Here is a 26,350-nt window from a genome sequence, read left to right as displayed (position 1 = left end):
CCATAGGAAAATGTATATATTGATGTTTGCTTAAATATTGTTTTTAAAATTAACCAATTAAAACCTATCTCTATCCCTAGGAAAAAACACCTGAAATAACATACACAAAATTTACCAGGAATAGCCCTTCAACTAAAAGGCCTACGTGCATATTTCTGGTGTCCTTTGTAAGGTAAGAAGCTAATGAATATGAATCCATTCTAAGTTGGTTAAGTATATTTCTACCATTCAGTACATGGAGATGCATGAAGGACAACATATATTTTAATCTCCTCCTAGTAGATAATCAGAACTCCCGCTACTCCGTACTGCAACTGGGACTGTGCATTTGATGAAAATATAATATTCAGCATACGTTTTTATACAGATAAACTCAGGCGGTCTCCATGTTTTGGCAATTTACATTTCAGCATGTGGGAAAACAAAGAGAGAGGCCTACATATAAAAACAAAAGCCTGAACCGGTTTAAACCGTGCCAAGCCACATCAGGCCTTAAAGTCTCACGTGTGAGTTTTGGTTTAAAACACAACACTGGTGCCTCATTGTACGAGCCCCACTGTTTACCCAGCAGTTTATCTTTTACTTAATTTAATACCCATTGCACTGTTGTTGTCGTTGATTGTTGATTGTCGTTTGTCTCGTCTAACGTCTCATGTCTAATGTATGCACCTTCCGCCTAGAATAAACATTCCTGGCAAATAAACATTCCTGGCAAATAAACGGTTTCTGATTCTGATTTTGATTCTGATTTTCTATGCCACCAGACGAAAGCCAGCGTGCCGCTTAACCCGCATACCGAACGCAGTACCGTACCCGGTCGAAGGCTGGCAAAACTCTACCGAACAAGTCTGAATAAACACATCGATCACCACAAAGTGGTCTCAAGTAAAAGGCTTTTGTTTGGGCAGAGTGTGTTTGTAACCTTGTTTGATTTTTTGTTTTTATTTGTAACTATGTTGTGTAGATATCACGGCCTGCTGAGTCCCGTTCAGTGCTGTGTTACATAACTGTTATAATAGTGATGTTGCACACTTCTGAGCTTTTTTGTGTTTAAATCCACCACCACGAGTAAGGTTGGTAGACTGTATTTTATCAGTTAAAGGACCATCTGTGGAGCTGCCTAATCTGAGTTTGCCAGTTGGGTCTTGTGTGATTTAATTACAGTTATTGTACTATACTTTGCTTTGAGTGTTTCCTTTCTTACGTAACCCACAAACACATACACACACTTATATGTCGTTGTTTTTCATACACACGTGGTGTGTCAAGCGCGGCTTCCATTGTGTGTCGTATTCCCCCTTTAAATAATCCCGGCCTCACCACCATTGTGGAGTATTGCGTGACGTGACGACTTTACGTGCCTATGCCCACCTCCCTGCTCCCCAATCTCTTTCTCATGAGCCATTGCAAAGTCTTACGCAGTGCAATCGCTCACGTGACTTTTTCCGCCATACACACACACACACATGCTTGTAAATTATGGATTTTTTATCACTATCGTTAAGTAAATAAACTCTGTTATATTTTAAGTAGCAGTTTTCTAAGTCATCTCAGTTATTATTTATATATGTTAATACTCCTATTGATAGTATGTGAAGTATGAAGTTTGACTGCTTTGTGTCCCCGTTTATAGCGGATGCGGTGTATTTGGATTCAAGGGGCCTTACATTACAAAGCTTTGAAAAGTTTCCATGTGTGCAGTGTCCTTGCACTGTCATGGCTTACTATGACACTAAATGGAGCCATTGTTAAAGTTGTAAAAGGACATGTCATGATAGGAAAAGCACAGGTGTAATGGTTGTATTATATTTAGGAGTGCCTGTTTTATGATCCTGAGCTGTGTCTAAATCACGTCTTCATGAACTCATTCACTACTCCAGATATTATATTACACACCCAGTAGTTTCCTCTTTAGTGAACACTAAATTGAGATTTTGGACGCTTCTAAATTGCATCATCACTGACCGGTATTTTGGAATTCATAGGCAATGTATTGCATTGTGGGTAAGCAAAAAGTAGTGTCAAAGTAGTATTTTACATTTCTAGCCTGTCTAAAATAGTAGTTGTACGAAATGTCGCTGATGATTATTAAAAATACTTAACTTCACTCAATCACAGCCAAACTTCACACAGATACTCTTAACCAGTGGCAGGCCGTGCATTATCTACCTGCGCTTCAGTGCCACCTCTACTACAGCTGAAAAACCTAATGACCTCACTATGACGCCACAGCTACCGGTTATTATTAGTTTTTTTCGTGTAAACACATGAAGCTCTAGCGTAAGTTCAGACAGGAAGACCATCCCCTCACGCTAGGCGTGTAGGCCTCTCACTCGTACTGTCCCTCACCAGCAGCCCACATGATTCTATACCGGAGATCACCATCAGAAGAGTCATAGACTCGATCAGCTGTTTACCAGCTGGGCACAACATAATTATAATACCTGTAGTGTATTTGTGAAAAATAATTAAATTATAAAATAGCTATAACTTTTAATTATATAAAAGAAAATTATAACATTTTTAAATGTTAACTTTGTGATCCTGTTTAGGCCAGCAGAGAAGGCTTAGCAGGCCCTGAGGGCCCGCCACTGATGTTATATATTAAATTCAAATATACTTATACATACTTATATATACTCCTTGTGCTCGGTTGTAAACTTTTGGCAAATTTTACTTTTGTTCTGTCGATCAAGCAATCAATTAATAGAAGTGCTGGATAAGACAAACTTTTGAAAAGGCAAATTAAAGAATGTTTGAATCAGCTCTCACATAAAAATATAGCAAATATAGTTACGATAAGACAATACAACTTTTTATTTTTATTTTTTTGCAATATATATATATATATATATATATATATATATATACATATATATATATATTTTTTTTTTTTCCTTTTCTATGCACTCATCATAAACCAATATACTAGTAACACATATATGAACTTATTATCTATGTTCCCAAGGGTTTTCTGTATATTATACCTTTCTTAATTATTCAAGTAGGCCTGGTGGTTAAGGAGATAATCAGAATTTAGTATGAGTATATTAACCATTCGGATTTTCAGAAAACAGGGCTTGATGCCTTATGGTTAAAGGGAGCTGTGATCACACTGTGTGGATGCTTCTTCTATTGCAATTTACTGATCTTGTTCTATCCTTTGCCTATCCCAGTGAAGTTGTGTGATGTAATACATTGAAAAATATCAATATTCAATACCACTTGCAATACCACAGAAAAAAATGGTGTGTGCGTATCAATCGCAAAACGTTTGTATAGAAACCATTTAAAATGTTACACTATCGATATGTGTTGATACTATACTTTTGACAGCCTAGTGGGAACATGACAAATCTGGCCTCTTAAAACACGTAATTATGGGCAACCTAAATATGGGGTCACAGGCCTGGAAATGTAGTCAAAATAAAGACTGAGAGAAAAATGTATTCTTACTAACATATTAACAACAGTGCCAGTGGCAGCAGAAATTGCTGTTTGAATAAGCCAACCCTTGCTCTTGATGAACTGGTTTCTAAGCACACACTGTATTGACAGGAAAAAAAACTGTGGCACACTGCAGCTTATGTCATATTCATTCTCTTCAGCAGCCTCATGGTGTTGTAACTGTAAAAACAAAAGAGTCTCACTTTTCTACCTTTAAAACAAAAGTTAAGTTGTAAAAAAAAGTTGTCCTGTAGTAAGAAAGGCTGTAAATCAAGTGCAAGCTGAATATGAAGTAAGAGTAGAGGCTTTACGTTATGAAGTCATCATGCAAAAGATCACATGGAGGAGGGACGCAGAGGTTTGCACATGTGTTTACTTGTGGGCATGACGGGATGATACGAGAGAAAGAGATGGCGAGGGGAGGGGCTGCGGGGTGATTTAGGAATTAGGAATGGCAGTGTAAAAATGTGAGAAAGGGTAGTGAGGGGGCAGGAACAGGATTAGTGCTGTATGTAGAGTGATATAAGGTGCGTGCGTGCGTGCGTGCGTGCGAGTGTCACGTGTATACCAGAATAAGCACAGAGCTGCACAAGGGCGATCTCTGGATTCAGCAGCAGCAGCAGCAAGTCAATCCCTCATTGCTTCATGCTCCTTCACATATACTTTCTGTAGCACCGACCGTGTCCTCCCCTTCGCCTTATCTAAGCTCCCCCCAAGCTTTTCTCTCATTTTGTAGAGGATTTTTGACTGACTACATTTATACTCAATGAGCATGGTCAAAATAGCCTTTCTGTTCATATATGTTGAAGGCCATCTCACGTGCTACCTCATTTCAGCGCATGCATACAAGCAGGAGTACGTGTCCCATGGTTAAGTATAGGGCACTGGCATCACTTAAAGGGCCATCTTGGCGATCCTTTTTCCAAGGATGTGATGCAGAAGAAGCAAACTCCTCTCTGTGGCCCTTGTTGAATCTCTCCACTGCTCTTCTGAAGAAGTCTGGAGAGGTGCCAGGTACTTTTCTCACTTGAAAAGGTTGTGATGACATCCAAACAAAAGGGCCTCACAATGTTATGCAAGTGTATGACTGCAGCAGTATAATAATAATGATAAAAGAATGCATAATGCCCACGTTAAAGCGTTTCTGTTCCTATTGGTGAGGAAAGCAGAAACCTCACACCTGGGGCAGGGCCAAGGACACGTGTTAGCCACACACAAAAACTGCTATTAAAGGTCTCTTGTGGATGGAAATGTATGAGGTCTGACTCTCAACCAACCTGTAAAGTAACTATGAATGAGTAACTAATGCATGTATGGTGATCTGCTACAGCTGTGAGACGTGACTATGAAGTATCTCCAGTTGAAACTGCACTCTGACATTCTGCCTCCTGGATAAACGCACCGTGCTCGCCCTGACTAACATTCTAAGGGACAGTTGACGTAATTCTGAACATTTTTGGCTTCACTGGTGATCAATAATATAATATGCAGATGAAAATATTATTGTTAATTATCAGATGCTCCAATACTTTATTATGCAGAATTACCTATTGTTAGTTGAAAATAACAACTGCGTAATTCACTTCTACAGCTACACATTTTTTATGTGAGAGCTGATTCAAACATTCTTTAATTTGCCTTTTCAAAAGTTTGTCTTATCCAGCACTTCTATTAATTGATTGCTTGATCGACAGAACAAAAGTAAAATTTGCCAAAAGTTTACAACCGAGCACAAGGAGTAATATCAAGAAATTAGGGTATTGCAATTCACAAGGCACACAGAGTAGCCATTTAAGCCCTAAAAGCCCTAACCCTAACCCCTCATCCTATGTATTGTTTGAGTTGTGTTTAGAGGTTGTACATGGGGATTATATATTAGTGTAGCTCTGATTGTTATGTTTAATTTGATACCTAGCATGTTTTTTCTTTTCTTTTCTTTTCTTTCTTGTGACCTGATATAAAAGGGCCCCCTAATCAGGGGACCCTTTATATATATATATATATATATATATATATATATATATATATATATATATATATATATATATATATATATATAAAAACAGGTTTTAAACCCAAATTTGATTTAGTTCATGACACTTATTAAGTTAGGTAACATAGATAGAATAAAAAGATAAAACAAAAGGAAAATCTATCTTAGAGTATCCTATGCCTTCCCAATAGTCCTAATATAATGTATTTAATGAAACATCTCTTCCATGCCCTGAAAGGACACATCTGTGATGCAGTCTGAGCCGGCTTGTGTTAAAACTCTTCTATGAAAGCCCTATGATCATCAGCTCCTCTACAAGTGAAGTTGGATCGCTGCCTACTAAGAAATTATCAGCCCATATCGCATCACTTCTAGATAGCATCTCACACTAAAACGCCCACATAATGATCCCATAAAAGTGCTAGCAGAGGGAGCGTGGGTAGTTCTACATTGGACATAGATTTGGCGGCTAGCCTATTGTCAGTACTCTCAACAGCTCTCCACAGAGAGCTTCAAGTAAAGATTTGGTCAACCTGTGTGTCTGTCTCATGTCTGCATGTAATGACTACCCAAATATCTGCTTATGTCACGCCACGTGATCCCTACTCTCAGATGAATCTAACAATGGCAGACAAGTGAGTGGAGCAGTCAGCGCTTCTGTAAGGTTCACTTTTTTTTATCTCACAAATCCCCTTACATAACTAACCTTCACATTGAGATTAGATTATACTGCTACCAGCTCAAAATGTTACACCATCTGAAACAATATGAACACATTTGCTCATGGGGAAGATAAGCTGTGAATCACAACAGTGTCTAGTCTATTTCTTTTAAAGTGTAAACCAACACTGAAGAGCCAGTTTCTATAAAATGTGCACTGACCCTAAGTTCCAGCCGAGTGAAGGAATTATTCAATGTGCGAAAGGTAATGCTTGTGTTAAGCTCACAGTCCTCTGCATCATTCGCAGCCCTCCTCATCTGTGCATGGAGAGCGCAGGCTGGAGCACTTACATAACCCAGTTAAAATATACCCCAGTCACATGTAACGTTCAGTCCTGCAGATAGATATCTCACTGTTGCTGGAGCTGCTCTGGCAGCCGTTCAGACATTAGAGAGAGTATGAACACTCACACACACACGCAGAGCTACAGCATATTTGCTGCCAAACATTCTCAACTGTGAACTGTGTGTGGAAAATAGTCAGGGAGCTTTCTTTCTGAGTGGAGCGCATGTGACTGAGTGGAGTTGGACCGGGAAGAAGCCACAAAGGGAGAGGGAGGGTACATGACGGGGCGCCGGAAGTCCAGCCCTTTAAAGTCACAAAAATGTGTCCAGTATCACTTCTCTTCTGACTGCATAACCTCTAACACAAACTCAAAATGCTATTGGCTGCCCCCCACCCCCTGCTGCAGCGTGCCCACACTACATGCATCCGCGTTCCTGCTGCGTGGGTGGGGTTAACTGAACCAGCATTTACTGTAACAGGATGACATATCTGGAGGAGTAAGCTACTCCAGAGAGAAGTGGAGGACACGTTTTCTAGCAAGATTAACGAGAGATACAGAGTCCAGACTCGGTGAAGCTTTTGCCCAATTATACAAGAAACACACTTGCTTAAATTGTAATATTCAGTCCATGAATTTCAGATGTTTTGTTTCTGTCATGTTGAACATATGTGGAGAACATTATAAAACAAGGGCATTTCGAATATGCTGAAAATGTTTGAGATCCAAGTCTGAGATCCAAGCTACAAAGTATCAGTTTCCACTATATTGACAAGTGCAATAATGTTTTAATCCATTGGAGTGGCATACATGTATAATTTATTTCAAAGATGAGAGGAGAAGTAGCTGCTCCAAGGCCATAATCGTTACCGGTAGGTATTATGTCATTTTTTCAAAGCTAGAGTGACTGAAAGACTGAATATTCTGTCCCAACCTCAATTGTGTCCAGGCAGTGGATGTGTCTTTAAGGTCTGATGAACACTGTCATGGTTCACATGTTTGTGTTTACGTTTGTGTTCCCTGCCGTGGCTTTACTTAGCGTTGACACAGTTATGAACATTCCAGTCGGTCTTCTCCGCACTGCGAGCTCAAACCAAAACCTGTGACTGGGCAACACTCTAGTTATTAGTGGTGAACCGTTTTAATGTGAGCAATGCTGTGGAAAGCCCGCTGATTGGTGTTCCAATTTAGAGAATCACAGTGTAAAACCACAGAATCACAGTGTAAATCCTGCACACACAGACACACGTCACCGTGGGTCCAGATTTGGGTACAGGACAACCCATGGCCCAAAGCCAGGGTCCAACGCGTTCAGTCATATGCACAACTCATTGCCAGGGACAGCTGTTAGTAAGACAAGACGCACACAAACATGTGGCCCTGCCAGCAGCACCCAAACACTCTCACCCGTATCCGCTTGCTGCATACTGTGATGGAAGATTTTCTCTGGCAATCGGGGAAGGAGGAATAAGGCATCTGAGTCAAAGTTGTCTTTATCAGTTTATTCCTTGCAAGGAGGACAAAACATGTAACAGCTACTCAAGGCAGTCTGCAGCATAATATTTCAACATATGAGAAAGTCACAGGTATATTTATGCATACCGAAAGTTACACCCCTTTTTAGAGGAACACTAGCAGAAGACGATGATCATAGTGTAGGACTAGAGTAGACAGTGTCTAAACTATTCTCAAACTGATTCTGTTCCTGCATAGTAAGCATATTTCTAAACCAAACACAGTGCCATCAGTGCTCAACTATGTTAGCTCTGCCGAAGGTTCGAAACAGCTCAAGCACATTGCAATGTGCTCATATCTATGCGTGAGACGCAGGCCGTCTCAAAGCCGAGACACATTATCTTCGTGACCCTCAAGTCGCAAATTCTGATCTACCTTCGCAACATAAGCAATACTATTTTACCATTACAATACTTGCAGGTAAAGACACGTTCTCTCGCTATGCAGCATGCCGGGTTAACTGAGGCTAGCTATTGCGGCAGACACGTCACCCCGGCTGAAAATGAGAAACAGATTTTGCAATATTGTACACACATGCATGAAACCCTCAATAAGCCCCAAGGCTTCCAAGGTTTCTGGGTCCATCGAGTGAGGTGTGGCACGGATGCTCAACCACGCACACGTGCTGCATTTTTCTAAAAGGGTTGGTTCGGGCAGATGTTCAGTGTATGCCCTATAATAAAGTGGGCGTGGGGCTCTGATTTGGCTTTTCTTTTTAATGAATGAGAGCGGGAGACATCCAGTCTCCGTGGGATACAGAATCAGCCAGCCTCTTTGACAAATTGAAAATCACTGTGCCAGTTTATGTTATGTGACTCATCCCGGATGAAAGAAGACTGCAAAGATAAAAAAAAAAAATCTCTTTGTGAGGAGATTGCAAATTGCTTTACTGTTGTTCTTTATGTGACTGACAAATTGCAGTGCAAGGGAATGGAGCCGGATTATTGTAAATACATAAATGTTCCTAGAGATCAGAAGATAAACTGAAACATTCAGAACAATCTGCGGTTTCCCACTAAAAATAAAACACTTTCAACAAAAGACAATTGAGTAGTAGTCACTTCTAATCTGTTACTTGTATAAACATTACTTATCTACAGGTTCTACTGTGTCTGCAGCTTAAAGTGAGTGAAATATCTCTTTGATGCCCCCCCAAAACATGTAGATGTATTTCCTGTGCTTTGAAGTGGATGCAATGTACTCCTCAGTGACATGGGAGCCTTGAAGACAAAAAAGGGAAATGAGAGTTCGCTGGGAATCTGTAGGAAGCTCTCGGTCGTCACAAAGTCTGGGTTCGCCGGAGGATCTGGGCCTCGGGAACAGAGCGTCAGGAGAATGTTTATGGGATGTTTGGTAGATTGCAGCTGCTTACAAGAGTATTAAAACTCAACATGAGCGTCTCACTGGGCCAGCAGGCATGGGCCGGCTTTATGGTTCCTCTGGTGTCTGTGATGGTGCATCATTCACAGTAGGATGTAATTGAAGGCACAGCAGCAAAGAGTAAACCCCCTGTTAGGACACTGGGCTGCTGGTGCCCTTGTCCAGCCTGCTCCTCACTTTGACAGCAGCAGATAAAACAAAAGAATAACCACATGTGCTCTTCTATGACCACCTGACCATGAAGTGCTTTTATAATCTAATTACCATCATTATATAAAGCACAGAAGGCAATCCAAGAAGTCCTTCTGCATTGTATTTAAGACAGATTTACACCTAGTTGTTAAAACAATCTGGGCAGCGTTTTTGGCTCTGTAAACGTTTCACAGTACTGCTTTCCACATGTGACCTGTTCACTCTGTACGTGTTGTTTAAATTATGCTTGTCCTTGTCTACTAAGAGAGACAAGGAGAGGAGGCAGGTTGTGCTTTTTGTGGATGGGTGTCTCCCAAACACACGTGATCATGTTTGCTGCGAGAGGGTTTGTGACTCACTGGCTCCAGGCTCAGGATCCTCGTCTGGCCTCTGACAGAGCATCCTAATCCCGCCCTCTCAGGCAGTCACACAGAGGTCCTGTGAGTCACGCCTTTAACGTCACTGTGTCCAACAAAGAAAAAAGATGCAGATAGAAAACACTCTGCATGTTGATAGCGTCGTTAATGCAGCCCGTTTTGCTTGTCCATCGTAACGTACTACTTATTCACTCACAATTTAGAGACCTCTATTGACTGTATTTGAATGGTGTAAAGTAACTAATTACATTTGTTGCAATAAATAGGCCTACTGTATTTAACGTTTGGGATACTTATACTTAACTTGAGTCCGTATATGTTATGCTTCTTCATACAGAGGGACATATTGAACTTTTTACTCAACTATTTATTTTACCACAAAGCTGGTTACTATACTTTTCAGATCAAAATTGAAAAACATATGACCTTTAGTCTGTAATAAAAGTTGTATCGATTGATTGTTCAGTTTATACACTATGAAGCATTGATATATCATATGTCAAACTACCAAAAGTATGTGCAGAGTTTAAAATGTATAATACATGTACGCGTGTTGCTTCTAGTACATTTTGTAGTTGAGTAGTTTTTTAAAACTAACAAAAGTAGTTTTGTAGTGGTATTGCTATTTTTACTAAAGTATCTTAGATTATCTAAATCGTTCTAAATTTAGGAAAATGACTGTCTAGACAGCATTGCCAGACAGTCTGTGTGTCATGCTTATGTGTCCTTGAGCAAACTCTTACATGAACTATTACTTTGTCCCTGAAACCTTTACCAGGCTGCTCAGTTTACTGACATGCCACAAGTCAGGCATCATCATCCAGATAATATATACTGAGGAAGAAGAATGCCTGTAGAAGGACCAAAACTAGCCCCGGGTTGACTTTTCGCCCAGCTGAAGTGAAACCGATCCGCGTGTCCACGTGTTTGTGTCATTTCCATGTCATTTGCATATGCAAACTGGTCCCGCCTATCGCTCCGCGGCTGCACCGAGAGACGAAGCCGATTTGTCGGTCGGGGGCATTTGAGGAGCAAATGGGAGAGCCGGTGCCCGCTAATCCCGCCCTCCCAGACACGTTGACTTGGGAGAAGCAACACGGGCCGATCGCAGGCTGAACCGTGTCCCCACTCTCACACCGCACGTCCAACGCATCAGCTGCTCTCTGCCCGACGCTCCTGCAGGATTTACCGCTGAACAACGGAAGAGTCGGACCAGCCGCTCCATCCCGGGAAGGTACGAGGCTTCTCTGATCCACATCGTAATCATCCCGATAAGCATCACTTATTATCTCTAAATGAGTAGAATGATTGTATTTATACAAAAAAAAATCATCCACAGGAATTTGGCGCAGACATGCAAATAAGCAAACATGCATGTATGGTGAAGGGTTATTAATAAGATGTAATATTTCAGATGAAGGTGTGACAGTGATAATTAGTCCTGTCTGCATTTCTGGTTTCATACGATCAAACAGTGCCTGCTGCCAAATGTACTATGTCTGATGAGGAAGTCTATTGTGTCTGTTACCCAACTGATCTGAAAGCTTAAGGCGGACAGATCGGATCATTCACTTAATTTTTTTTTTTTATTGTTTTCTCTTTGGGAAAAATAATGTTGTTTCATCTCTGGGAAGGAAATGATATTCTCATATAATTATTTGTTCTCACCGTTGTTTAAATCGGAGTGTATATGTGTGAAGTGGGCATCTCCATGTGCCGCACCTTTCCAGGTAGACCTATTTAACAAAGAAATGTCTTTTTAAAAGCATTTGTTGAGGAAAAGCTGTGACCAGTAAGTACATTAATTTATGTCTGAAACACAGAAACACTGCAGGCCTGTGTAGTGCATTCAAAGTGCCTATTTGAATAAGTGCGGTATGTGAATGTTTTTTTTAATTTATCTTTTACGGCACAAATAAAACTAATGCTCAGAGGAAATTCAGGTTTTTATTTACTAGTGCTTGCTATCTCCCTGGTGTTGTGTTAATGCGTTGCAGAACGCCTTATATAAAAGCACAAACATGTGACTGAGAAAATGTATAGGATGTTAGCTTAATGTGATACGTAATACAGAAGTTTGATGATGGACTCTTTGCACTTGCACAGATAAAATGCAGTTGTGCAGATATCACAATTACATTTGATGTGATATACAGTACACATGTAAATGTGTATATACACATTTAGTTAGAAATGTTTTGCTGTTGTGTGTCGTCTCATAATTTTGAAAGGACCATCTGGGATTCAACCAGGAGAAGCTATATTTGATAGTGGACATCTTGAATCTTGACACTGTTTAGTTCCAATTAGTCTATATTTGGATATAAAATAAACTCAGCGGTTTATTACAGCTCAGCTTTTTCCTGTGTTGTTTGGTAATCTGACCACTGCACTGCAACGTTTTCCTTTCACATCGTTCAGTTCTCACTCAAATTTGTCAACTGTGGTCTACCTGGTGCAATATTATAACCTGCAATCGGAAATATCCAAATAAATGTTTGCAGCTTCTCTCTTTGTGTTTTGTTAGAGCTTGTAAAACCTCTGCTCCACTCGCTCCTGTAACAATAAGATCAGAAGGTGGCCGTCCTGTGACAAAGGCCTAGGGAGCAATTAGCTCTCCTACCCTCAAATTTCACACGAGCCAAGAGACATGCCAGGCTACAACTACTCAAAACACCAAAATAATCCCTTTGCTGAAAATGCTGTTTTCATTATCTTTTATCTACTAATCACTGAGGAAACAAATGAAACATCCGTGAAGAGCATTTGGCCAGAGGAGCTCTTATTCATAAGGCATTATTCATGTTGTGAACAAACGGTGCCAGTTCCTCATTTTGTAAAATCCTTTTTTTGCCCCACAAGTGTCACTTGTCTTGATGGGAGGGCGGCAGTCTGAGGCGCTAGTCGTCATGGTGGCAGACCCCTACCCCCTTTGAATAAACAAGCTAACACTGTTTATGAATGATTGTGGTGATAGCAGCTGGCAAGCCGGCTAATACAGCCTGAATTGGGACAAATACTCAAGCTGGTTATTGTTAAATGTAGTAATGCATTTGTTCTAGTCATGATTTGGAGATTTATATTAACAATTCTGAGAGAGTAAGAAATTGAGTGCCTGAAAGCTTCGCTTGACCGTTGTGGACAATCAAATGTTTGGTGTTTGCTTTGAATGGCTGCAAATCTGTGTTGTTTACTGGCTCAGGTGTTGCATCTGCAAAACAAACAGGTCATTGTGGTCTCAACAACTGTGGTCTCACTGCTGCGTCTGCTGTGTCTTGGCCTTTATTCATGTCTGCTTGGATGGAGGTGCTTTTTTTAATCCAGACTCACCTGCAGAGTTTGTGTAAAGACTCTGCATATCTTCAAGCTGTTATACCATTTTTAGCTACAGTTTCTCATTTCCATTGCTCTTCTGCCTGCTGATTTTGTATTATATAATCATACTAACCATGCATTTCTGTCTTTCAGGTCAGTGATGGTCATTGCTATTTAGAGCCTGCAGCCAAGGATGTCTGCTACAGATTCGGACAACTCCATTGACTGGCTGGCAAGTGACAATGAGAGCGAGCAGGAGTCTGACTGTACAGGAAAGCACCGCCAGACAGAGGCACTTTCATTCCCCAGCACCTCGCCACACCTGGGCCTGTCTGACAGCAGCTGCCACCGGAGCAGCGAGGTGAAGGAGGGCAACAGTAACTGTAACGAGGTCAGGCAGGCCTCCAGCCGGGGATTTCCCCCTGGCTGCACGGAGACATGGGCCAGCACCATTGGACTGTGTAAAACACAGCAAGTAGAAAAAACAAATGGCAAAAACACTCAGCAAGCACTGAAGAGACCTCACAGCTCCACAGAGGAGGAGTGCAAGGAACGGCAGCTCATTTCCAACATGACAGAGAAAAACCGAACTTTTAGGAGAAAGGTGAGCACTTCTGTCTCTTTTCCACAGTAGGTGGTTCAGTGTCAGCACAAGTAGAGCGTGTCCTATCACCAAGATCAACGCCCCTGCTAGTTTTACAGCCTCTAATGCATCACATTTCCAGTAAAGATGACTTGATGACTAGAAGCAGAATGAGTCATGCTCTTCTGAAGAACCAGACTCATTCTAGTCAAACAACAGTAGGAGGGTTAGGGGGTTATCTAAATCATGTTCAGCAACTTTTATAGTAACATGATATAGCATGATATCAAATTAATTGTTTTTTTGTTTTCAGTGCATGGAGCTGCAATGCTACATTCATCCACTGTCATCTATCTTGAATGGCCTTCGTTCAGGGAGATACAGAGAACGTAAGTCAATCATTTAATATATGTTTTGTTTTTGTCTTTATCCTGTCTTAACTCAATCATTTCATAGTTGCCTGTCTTCTTTGTGTCTCAGAGAAAAGCAATATCAAACACAATAGACTGGATAAACAGCAAGCAGAATATCGCCCAGTGTCTATGCGATTTGAAAGAGATGTCTGAAATATGTATGGTTGTAGGGCTATTAAGTAACCACCAACTATTTCCTGTGCGTTTGTGTATGTCTATCTTGAATAAAACTACTTAGCAACTACACTGTTTAAAAATGACCCATTTAAGAGGTAAAAAACACATTTAAATGTTATTTTCTGCCAGTCTAGCTTCAGACCGTGTTATAAATTAGCTGCTTGGCAGAGGGGAGTGAGAACATACTGTACCACAGAGTCTACAGTAAGCTGCTGTTTGTGAGTCGTCTGATAGGCATTCAAAGGGGCTCTGGAAGATAGTGCCATGTTCAGGCAAGCTCTGAAAACTGCTTCGTTTGGGATCTTTGTCAATCCTTGTGTGACCCAACACTTCCTGGCCACAGAGGCAGGGAGTCTGTTCCCCCATACACACATTTCACACAATCCATCTGCTCCACAGACTCGGCCCTGCTGTCCACACAGTTTATGTGGCTCATGGTACAACTTTCTTCTTTTCCAGGACTCAGCAGTTTCCAGGAGAGTGTGGCCATGGACAGGATCCAGAGGATTATGGGCATCCTGCAGAACCCGTGCATGGGGTAAGTGTCCTCAACATGACCCACATGCTGTTATACAAGACAAAATTAGCTCTCTCATTTTAAAATATTCAGTGTATCTCCTGTATGTTTTTGTAGCTACAAACACATTGTGGCACACTGTAATGCCTGGGCAAGTATTTTACTTTTATGGCATTTTGATCAGAATCAGTACTACAATACAGTCAACCCAACACACAGTTCTAATAGCTACAGATGCTGCTTGTGGTCTGTGGGTCAAAGTGGTCTACAGCATGTCAGTAACACATGGTGCACAGCAGGTTGCCCTGTGAGGAGCCACCACCCCCACACATTCAGGATACATTTACTGCAGAGATGGCTGTGTCTCTCTATAGCTGGGCATCTTGTTAAAAATGTATCAGGCTCCTCTGTGGGAGCAGCACACTTGTGTCTGCTTGATTAGCTCTCCACTGGCCAGACGGTATAATGAAGCATGATATCACCCCTTCAAAAGAAAAAGTCTTAGTCCCTGTAATACAATCATTTAAACATGTTTGATGTTCCACAATTGTTTTACATCATGCAATAGCATGAAAACAAGATAACATGGTTGAAATAATATGGTTGAACTCAATATCACAATATCTATAATGAAATATTCTGAGTTGACAGAAAACACTTTACCTTTAAAGCAGAAACTTCAATCCCAAATGTAGCTATTTTATTATTTCAATTTCCTTTAAATCAATAATTATTTACTCAGGCTGCAATATATTATGATAATTTCTATTGATTAATCTCTCGGAATGTATTACTTACTATTACTTACTATGTCAGAAAGTAGTGAAATGTCCAATGTGACGTCTTTAAATTGCTGGCTTTGTTCGTCATTTAATTTACATGTTATAAAAGCCATCTGAGAATCTGTAATCAGTGATGAGCAATTATCCAAATTCTTGTCAAACATTTTTCTGTTGATTGAGTAACCAAACAATGAAAACAATCATTTTAATTGGACAACATGCTACAGCATAATAGCACAATATGATCACAATGATAACACTGAAAGTCTATCCATGAAATAGTAGCTTCATGGACTATCTTCCTCAGAATTTACAGCAGTACTACTGGTACCTGTTTGGGAAGCAAAGCATCAAGGTATACGGATATAAGATAAAGTGCTGCTGAGTTTGGCACAGACTAATTGGAGCACTCACCCACCAGCTGCTGCCCTCATATGGGAGACAAAGAGTGGGTGTGGCAGCTTACGTCCAGACAGCCGGACAGAGGCTGGAAGGTGGACTAACCCCTCCCTCCCTCCGTCGCTCTCTGTGCCTGCTCGGTGTTGCCAGCTGGCAGCCCCTGCAGCAACACAATAGTAGATAGGATCAAAGTGACTTTTTTAGCAGTCATTGTTGCGGATAATCTTTCACATGAATTTAACATGCCCTGAATGGCGTATAGCAGGAAAGTCCTGATCATATGACATGGGCTAATCCCCATCCACCATCTGGTTTTGACGGGTGGTAGTTAATGGGGTGCAGCACTCTGCAGCGCACCTCCAACGCAAACTGCGTCACCGCGATTAGTTTATTTTCACAATGACGCTGTCGGAGACCGTTGTGGCTTTTGGTGTTTTATATTTAGAGGCGAGAGGAGCTATTATACAGCAGGCCACGTGTGAGCTTCTAAACATGTGACACACACACACACACACACACACACACACACACACACACACACACACACACACACACACACACACACACAGGCAGAGAGAGAGATAGAGTACAGGCTTTTCTACGTGAGTGTAAGTGTTCACCCACTGTTCAGGGTTGCCTATTTCCTGTGTGAGCTTGATTGAGGGATACAATTTCAGAAAAGAGATTGGCAAGCTTATTGGTTGCTTACTCAGATTTAAATATGAAAGCTTGAGTAAATATGTCTCTCTTTCCCTCACTTTCCTGCTTCTTTCTCATCTTCCTTCATTTTTTTTCCCCAGGGAGAAATATATTAATATCATTCTTAAAATGGAGGAGATGCTGAAAAGCTGGTTCCCTAATGTAAAACTCCAAGACCAACTCACCGTCACTCAGACAGAGGAAGCTGTTCCTACCAAGAAACCGAAGGTAAAGTTGTACAAAAGCAGAAATGTTATGTAAGAGCTCTTGCTCCTGCTGCCAAGAACATACAGTGACTACGCAGTGACAGAGGGACTAAAATATCAATTGTGATTTAATCGCATGTCTGGGGAGGGGGGATTAAAAGCTATTTTTTACTGAGGTATTACAGTCTCAGGTTTGCTAAGAATAATGAATAATGACAGCGGATAAAAGACAATGTTGTGTGTTCCTAAAGATAAGAAAGGTCAGAATACTCTGGAACATTCCTTATGAATTGGTCTGTATATATTTTATTATATTAACAAAGGGTGAAATTACAATTTATATTGTGAACGGGTCTTTGTCATTTACACAATTTGTCCCTATGAGCAAAGTAGTATCACCCGATTCAGCAGTTCTTAGCACCACAGACCATTTTAGCTTCTTTCAGCTCATTGATTCCGTGTTATAGCGCTCATTTGAACTGTTTTGGTTAATTCCCATTGCTCTCATCAGTGCTGTTTTTAGCCACAGCAGGTATCTGTTTTCAGTGATGAAGAGCTTCCTGCCCAGCACCCAATAGCAGTCATCTTAATGGTCCGGGGTCAGATAATACCACCATTTTCAAACCCTTCTCACAAAGCCTGTAACAGACTTACAAGTTATATTATATGTTATGCAGTGTAGATGTTTTTATTTTTCATGTGCCTAATATTTGGTAGGGACAATTCTAGTTATTCTAGGAGAACTCGGGCTCATTTGCAGTTTTCTTGTTGATCAATAGACATTATCCCTCAATGATAACGACGAGACAATTGAAATTAAACTGTGCTTCCTTCATTCCCCACAGCTATCTCCAGTAACCATCACTGCAGTCATGAGCCCCGTCAGTGTCAGTAATCCTCCAGCAGGCGTCAAAACCCTGAGAGTCCCTGACCTCACTCCTCCTGGAGCCTGCTCCGCCAGTAACCTGAAGTGGCCCCACACGTCACCAATCTGCTCCCCCGTAGCAGAGCAGGCCCCGGCTGGCTCCAGGCACCTACTGTCCCCCAGAGACCTAACGCAGGACAATGCTGTGTCCTCCAGCACAGACAGCCACACTAAGACTGACTTGGTGGCCAGAGGCCCTCCGCCGGGCAAAATCAACGCACCCTGTCTCGAGAGGCTCCTCAAGTTGACAGAAAGCATCATCATCCGTAAGGGGACGGGGGGTTTGACAGACAGCAGCTGGTCCTAGTCCACACAGACGGCTGGGTGTCCAGCTGCAAGCGCAGCGCAGCGCAGCACAGCCCAGCCCAGCCTATAGCCTTGCCCACCATGCCGGGAGCCAGTCAGCTCGCTTAGCCCATTCCAGCCTTCAGGGGAGACGGGAGCCTTCAAAAGGGACGTCACAGATACCACTTTAATGTGGAAGGAGTGTTGACGAACATGTTGTACTCTCTGTATGGGAATGCGCCCTCTCTGACGTGGCAATTGTCCGCTTTAGTTCCATTTTGTTGACTTATCTTTGTCTTTTGTTTGCACTCTTGAATAGCGTGTGTGAGAGTGGGAACGATAGATTTTACATGTCGAGATTACCAGAGCTAGTCATTTCACAACTGAACTGTTCCCACTGGCTTGTAGATGCAATAATACAATTTGAGTATCTGTGAAACCGCCATTATGCCTGAAAGGGAAATAACTGCAGCAGTAGTTTGTGTTGGAAGGGATTTTTTCAGATATCCAGATACGTCAGTGGTCTACATATTGTTGTGCTGAAAATGTGGGTGAAATGTGATGTTATTTTCTCCTCCTCCCCATAACTCCACTCTTTAAGTTTATTGATGTGACTGTTACTCATTTGTATACTTTATAAATAAGTCTTTTGGTACAACTGTTCTACCTCAGTGGGCACCACGTCACAGATAGTGGGTAGGAATGTGAACGCTACACTCAAAGTCTGGACACCTCGACTGCAGTGAGCCAAACGGCCTCTGACGGGAAGGTCTGCAGGACGAGTCCTTCTGTTTGTACAAACGAATGATTCTCTCTCCATGGGGATGCTGTCGTGGCCTGACTGGTGCCATTGTAAAGAATGTCAACTGCAGATTTTGTTTTTGGGTCTCCCAGTAGAAGGCAAACAGTGCCTGTAAATGTCAAGCTGTGCCTGTAAGCCGGTTTGATAAAGAGAGAAGCGTTCAGAAAACTTGCTCCTCTGTGGGATGTACAAATCAGGAATTCTCACTCTCCTGCCATTTCCTGTATCGAGTAAATTATTCAGATCTTGTCAACTACTTTCTGTGGTGGAGTAGAACAATTCTTTTATTTTGCCACAGAACTGGACAGTATGTTAGACCAGCAGAGAGGGACAAGATATTTCTCTGTGTAAATCTTACCGAAAGGTTGTTGATTTTCCCTGAAAAGTGGCCTTTATTGTGTGAAATTTTATACTTTCGAAATAAATGTGATTATATTTGTTTGATGCAAAATGGCTACCGATGTTTTATTGTGAATTTGCTTAATACAGGCTGGTAGAATTACTTTAAATGCAGAGATTGAGTAATTGCTCAAGGATTGAGCATTCAAGTTTCATTTTCCACATTGAATTTCTCATGATTAAATGGTAAATGGACTGTACTTGTATCGCGCTTTTCTAGTCTTCCGATCAAAGTGCTTCATCATTCACCCATTCACACCCATTCATACACTGATGGCAGGTATACAAGGTTCCACCTGCCCATCAGGACTATCTAACCATATTCACACACCGTAGGCACAGCTATGGGAGTGATTTGGGGTTAAGTATCTTGCCCAAGGACAGACACATCAAAATGAGCTAGCAGAGCCGGGGATCAAACTGCTGATCCTCTGATTGAAGGACGACCCTGCTCTACCACTTAGCCATAGTCTCCCCCTTATTATATCATATATCTCTTTATTCTAATGGGATATTCAGCGCTTCCACTTTTGAGTTGATTAAAATCGTTAGCAGCACTTTACAATAACAAAAAAATGTTTTTTTTTTTTTTCAAAGGGTAAGACACAAGAGGAAAGATCAACTCGGATAAAGGAATCTATGAAAAAGATCATTGTAAGTCTCAACAAAGCTCAAGTAAGCATCACAGATCTGATTTATATCAGTAAGACCAATTATAGGGTGAGTCGACCGGCAATACTTAAAGGCAGCTCACTTCCTGGAGGAATAATAAGATGTATTGCTTGTGAGGAAGTATGCAATTTTCAGTACTTTGCACAGCAATTTGTGCCACAGAAGTGCAGTGAAATGTACCAGCTCAGTATCATTTTACATTCCTCAGAAAGTGAATGTGGGTTCAGTTTTTTTACACATGTACTTTCTCATGCCTTTTGACAAACCAGCAGAGTTAAAACTTGGTGACCTGCTTGTACACCGAACTGTGCACAATGACAAATCATATATTAATAATGATAGAGGAAATCAAGATATACAAGCATCATTTATAGAATAAAAAAAGAAAAGAAAAACAAATCACAGGAATGCTTTTGCACGTCAGGAAAAGGCAACGAGCTGGCTACTGCAGAAAATGAGAAGACTATGACTGTTCACTTCCTTTTAGCAGCAGTTAAATGCACTTTGAGTGATAGAAGAAGAAGACGAAATGTCATTGCTTCTGAGAAACGTTACCTATATTGGCAATAGACATGGAGTATTTCTGCCAACTTGAATTAAAAAAACAACTGTCACCAAATATAAAACTGAATACTGCCATCTATAGGTGAAAAGGTAGACATGAGTTCACCCGTTGTTGCTCTGCAATCAGAATCACCATGTATCCGACACAGCATGTCATGAAGCAGGCTTTTCCTTATTCTCATTTGAAAAACCCTTAGAAATGCAATATAATGCTGCTTTTGGTGAATTCTATTTAACACTGGATTAAGTTTTACTCACTTTATACCAGACTCAATTTATTCTCTTGAGTAAGAACATTGTATATTCACAGAGGGTTTGTAGCCTGGAAAACAAACTGTCAGAAAGTTAAGGAGATTAAAAACGGTAGCCTTATTTTTCTCTGTATTACACAATAGTCACGTGTCCCTTTTTCCAGATTAAAGAGGTGACTAGCAGGTGGTAGAGTGGATTATTACCCAGAATGCATTGTCAGCGTTGCCACCCTAGATTCCCTCTCCCAGGCCTAGGCTAATGGTCTGAATTCAAGTGCACAGACGTCCTGACGTCCATATCCAAGGACAGCTGGCACACATTGTTATAAATGTAAGGAAGAGCTGCTGCAACAAAAAGGTACCTTTTTTTCATAGAGCTGTCTAAGTGAGTTGGACCAAATCACATTGTGCAGTGATTAGATGGTGAGCATGTGATGTTATGGGAAGTTGCACAGAAAACAAAAAGCAACAAATATAAACATAATTAAAAAAAAATAGATATACTTTATTTGGTGAATTTCAAAAAGATGTGAGGGACTAGAAGGACATGCCTATACATAACATGTTTTTTGGTGGATAATTCTCCCAATTGATAAAAAAAGATATCCAAATTGCGAAATGTATCCACATAAGGAATGTACTGCATTGCTTCCGCTTGTGGGTCAAAAAAAAAGGAAATTCACAAGTGCACAGAAAAACCAGAATATCCCATAAGTGAAAATGAACTGCATGTTAATTTGATCAATTATGTTCATCTGGGGACATATAATTGGTTACATTATATGCTGATATTACAATGGGCAAGCATTCATATTGCTTTCCATTTTAAAGGTTCATAGAGGTTGTGCTTTACAAAATAGTGTTTTGCCCGGGCTATGTGTGGGCCAAACTACAAAGACTCATCATTATGGAAGAGCAGAGATGAAAGCCTTTTGTTGAAAGCATTCAAAGGCAAATGTGAGAGAGAAAAAAGGAGGAGGGAGGAGGACAGGTCCATGGTTCCAGTTGCAAAAAGCTGGAAAGGATAATACATACAGCTTAATTCTCTTCAGCTACCCTTTCATTGTAAATTGGCCTTGATTTGAGCTCCAGCTGAGTGTGAAACGACAAGGCGCTGGTGTTGAATCAGAACCAAGGTGGTGCTGCTTCACTCTGCTGCAGTTATTTATGTACCGTTTCTATGTAAATTCTTTCTCAAGTCTAGAGGCAGATGTGAAGTTAATATATAAAACACTCTTCATGCTATAAAAAGGTCTTGTGAATAAAGGGCCGATTACTGTGGCATCTCCTCGGAAATGTTGCTGTAAAATTCTAATGCATCCTGTGATGCAACAGTGAGATACAATTGTTGTTCCTACTCATAGCTGTGGTCCCTGCAATTTTAAAAGGCAGTCACGACCAAAGTCATCAAATATAATTATATGCACCAACCAAATATTATTTGCTATCAGCAAATTGTAACCTGCTAGCATCTCAGACCCAGACAAGGATTAATTACTCTGTAATTAACTCCCAAGTCCCAAATGTCAGATACTTGAGTGAGCATTAAGGTCATTTTGGACATGAATTCAAGGAAGCACAACCATTACATCTGCTCTTTTGCTGAACATGTTAGAGAAAAAAATTGAATAAAACACTGCCTTCCTCGATAATTTGCAGGTCTTCAGAGCAGCGGGAGGAAGAACAGCATGTCTCAGAACATTCTGCAAGACACTGTAGCGCATTGTAATATAATCCCCACAAAGCAAGGAGTGGACTCATTCACACCCTACACATAGATAATGGTCTCATCTGTCAGAGAACTGAACACCTTTAATAATATTGTATGGTATATCATGACAAAATGTAATCATGAAAATGTATGCAGTATACTATAGCATGTCAGAGAAAGTAATCGTATGGATGTGCCAAAAAATAACCATATAAAATGGAGTAAAAATGTCATATATAATGTCGTATAATAGCATGCCATGTTCTATGTCAAAATAGGTTGTATAACATAATATGCCAATAAAATGTAATACAAACTGTCACATTATAGTATTCCATAAAACATGTTTTAATAGAAATATATATTGTTTTAAATACCATACTATTGTACTTAAATAGTGTCTTATATAGTCAGTAATGACAAATGTAATGACAATTAAATGCCCTCACATAGTCGCCATAAAACATGTTTCATATACAATTTTATAAAAAGCCATAGCATGGTCTACAATAAAATAAAAATAATATGTCATAAAAATCTCATTAAAGAGTCATAATGTAGCATACCATAAGAAATAATGATATGATATGTCAGAAAGAGTGAGATTATATGACAATATATAACTTAGTATGTCATAACAAGTCAGCGTAAAATATGCCATGAAGAACTATTAGTGTCCCATTTCATTCAAATTGCCATTACAATGTAAAAGTAGTGTCAAAAAGGAGCCCAGGGAGTGAACAGTACATATAACTGTGTCCCCCTCACCTGTGTAATCAAAATTCCACCCTGCCTGTAGGCTTCGTACAATAGGAGCAGACCTGAACTCTTGTGGGTTCTCGATATTCCTGGAAGATACATTAATGGTGCTCAAATTTTGGTCAATAACTTTGGTGAATAGGTCAACCCATCAAATATATGACTTTTTCTTAAAAGTGGCATCCCAATGAGCAACACCTATCACCTTTTTTAGATCTACATATGCAGGTACTGGGGAAGCAGATTGATAAGGATGAAGCATCCTAAGACCACTAACAAAGACATGTCACTCAGTGACATATCAAGAGCTCATAGTCTAAATATGGCCACCCTTCATTAAGTCTCATTTCCAAGAATAGGGGGCAGGCTGTGCTCTCGTAGGTATGAATAATGGAAGCAGGCTCCTGGAGCTCATTTCCAGAGAGTGATCGTCATGCTAAAGTATAGCCTAATGATCACACAGATAAAGTGAGAGGCTGGCATTCATGATTAATGCCCTCAGGTCTGTTTCCAGAATTACAGTCTCCTCTGTCAGAACTTCTGACGGCTCTGTTCACTGAGCACACACAGCCCTCGGATGCTCACAAAAAAATAAGAAACACAATGAATCACTGGAGTCAGAAGAGTTGCAGTTGACGTGTCACCATGCACACAGTTTGTTGTGACATCAGACATGTAATTCTCAATACAACTGCACAATTCAAACTATATTCAGGTGCCATATGATCGATGGAAAATATATAACAAGTCCATTCTAGATTGCTAAACCTTCATATTGTTACACTTATAGCTGCAGATTTCATATATATTCTAATTCTTATTACATACAAAAAATATTTTGTTTTCAGAAATGTAAACAAGATATGACTTTGTTTATGCTGTCAATGCATGTTGAAGTCAAACTCACAAGTTTACTTTTTTTATTTATTTTGTCTCTTTAATTATATATATATTTATTCTCTTTGAAAGCCAACATTTACCATTCTTGGTATAAACATATGTGTTTATATAGCTCGACTTTTCACATTGAGTTTAATTATTTGCATGATTTCCTTGTAAGAAATCATTGCTTTTACCTGTACTATTGATCTCACTCCTGGCCTCTATATTATGGCCACTAGGTGGCACAATTGTGAAAGAAACCCAAAGTATCACTGGGAAGCTTCTCTGACCAAAGTTCAATTCTTAAACAATTAGGTCATGTTTCACTTGCAAGTGCGATGGTCAACAGGGTGGGATTATAATTTATACATATTTACTTTGCAAAACACTGCCATAAAAAATATGATTCTATTTTTTTTTTCAACATGGATTATGAGTGGCCCTGCATCAGTCTACCTTTTAGTGTCAAATGCCTATGATATGATGCCTCACACTAATTTACAGTATATTATTTCCGATGAGAGTCATTGGAATACACCTGCTTCATACAGACCACATTACATATTACAGACTGGCCTTCTTACACATCACCGTGTCAATAACGGCTTCAACAATATCTGTATCTCTTTCAATAAAGGACATGGTTTTGTGTTACACATATGTAGCATACAATTTCTGACAGCACTCCTTATTTGTCTGTGTGCACAACCTATCCATCAGATCATCCATAAGTCTGCTGGAATCCCTTGATCCCATAACCCTGTCCCTGGTAGACCACAGAATTGATCCCAACATACCAGCTGTGACTCTGTTACATGAGATGCTGTATCTCACTGTAGCGATTGACTGGAAGCCATGTCATTTCACTCTCTATCAATGACAAAGCTACAAAGGACTCAGGTTATATTTCAGTGAGACATGGCTGAAATATTTACAGTCACCAGCCTGGAGAGATACGTCCATACAGACAAGTACCGAGCAAGCTTTAAATGTTTTCTTTCATCTCATCTTCTGCCACAGAATAGAAAAATACTACTGTACAGTTGAATTACACTGTATGTCTATGCTCTAATAAGGACTTGAGGTGCATTACAGTTTTTTCTGATTGCTTAGGCACTATCTTTGAAACTATAGGCTATTTTTGCAAAACTCTACACACTAACCACAAAACCTTACACCAAACCAGCAAACCATTATATATCTCTTGCAAAAGCAAACAATTCTTGCAAAACTCTTTAAACTCTTTGAAAAACATTTGGTTTTGTGTCAATACAGTACACACAAACCATTATTTGAATAAGCACACAAAGCACCAACTACGCACTGATAGTATAAATGAAAAAACACTTGTGGCTTTTGCTTTTTCTGTGTAGTAAACACACATACAGGTATCCAAATGCGTACAAATAAGAAAAGTTTAATTTTTGTTCCTAACACTCAAACAACAAACAAAAGCGCAGTAGAAGAAAACAATAACATTTGTGTTAGAAAAAAAAGAGCAGTTATTGTGTTCCTGACTCCCCTTCCTCTTCCTCTTCCCTGTCCTCTTCTTATCCCCATCCTACTTCACCTCTTCCTTGTCCTCTTCCTTCTCCTCCTCTTACTTCTTCACGTCCTCGTCCTCCTCTAATTCTCACCCCTCTTACTCTCTGTCCAATATTGGCCTCCATTGTTGTCCAAACCAAATGTTTACCTGTGGCCTATTTATAGTGCTCAAGCTCTGATTTGTAAGTGAACTCATTGTGTTTTCACATGTGTCAATGTGGAAAAGCAATTGGCAAAATAGTGTAGCAATGTAGAGACCAATGTATACAGTGTTGCTAGAAGTGTGTTAATGAATTGCAAACTGAGTGTAAAGCAGAGAATGTGCATTCAGTTTGGCACACTTGGTAAATGCATTGGCTAAAAGTGTTAATGGTTTCAGAAATCGTGCTTCAAGAATCACTGTTAGTGTTTAAGCATTCAGAAAAAACTGTAAGTCAACAGTGGGACTGTTGACAGCGATATATTGAGCTTCTTGCTCTGAATGATGGTAACTTTAACAATTTTTAACTTCAATAATACCGGCTGAAGTAAACAAACAAAAAAATCAAAAGGCTTT

The 26,350-nt window shown here is 40.2% G+C and overlaps 1 protein-coding gene across 1 annotated transcript; it reads left to right on the top strand.

The window, feature by feature from the left end:
* The first annotated feature begins 11,026 nt into the window (after positions 1 to 11,026).
* On the top strand, positions 11,027 to 19,465 carry ciartb (circadian associated repressor of transcription b). Its single transcript, XM_079223777.1, has 6 exons — positions 11,027 to 11,142; positions 13,377 to 13,827; positions 14,120 to 14,195; positions 14,856 to 14,934; positions 16,895 to 17,021; positions 17,845 to 19,465. The coding sequence occupies exons 2-6, from the start codon at positions 13,417 to 13,419 to the stop codon at positions 18,229 to 18,231; spliced, it is 1,080 nt and encodes a 359-aa protein (XP_079079903.1). The 5' UTR covers positions 11,027 to 11,142; positions 13,377 to 13,416; the 3' UTR covers positions 18,232 to 19,465.
* The last annotated feature ends 6,885 nt before the right edge of the window (positions 19,466 to 26,350 follow it).

The sequence above is a fragment of the Taurulus bubalis genome (assembly GCF_910589615.1).
Source record: "Taurulus bubalis genome assembly, chromosome: 9".
Classification (NCBI taxonomy): Eukaryota; Metazoa; Chordata; class Actinopteri; order Perciformes; family Cottidae; genus Taurulus; species Taurulus bubalis.
This window is presented reverse-complemented; position numbering and strand designations above follow the sequence as displayed.

Bases quoted from the DNA above. Each gene is read 5' to 3' on its own strand.
- ciartb (XM_079223777.1), top strand. From the start codon at position 13,417: ATGTCTGCTACAGATTCGGACAACTCCATTGACTGGCTGGCAAGTGAC. The intron at 13,828-14,119 runs GTGAGCACTTCT...TTTTGTTTTCAG, and splicing joins ACCGAACTTTTAGGAGAAAG to TGCATGGAGCTGCAATGCTA. The intron at 17,022-17,844 runs GTAAAGTTGTAC...CATTCCCCACAG, and splicing joins TTCCTACCAAGAAACCGAAG to CTATCTCCAGTAACCATCAC.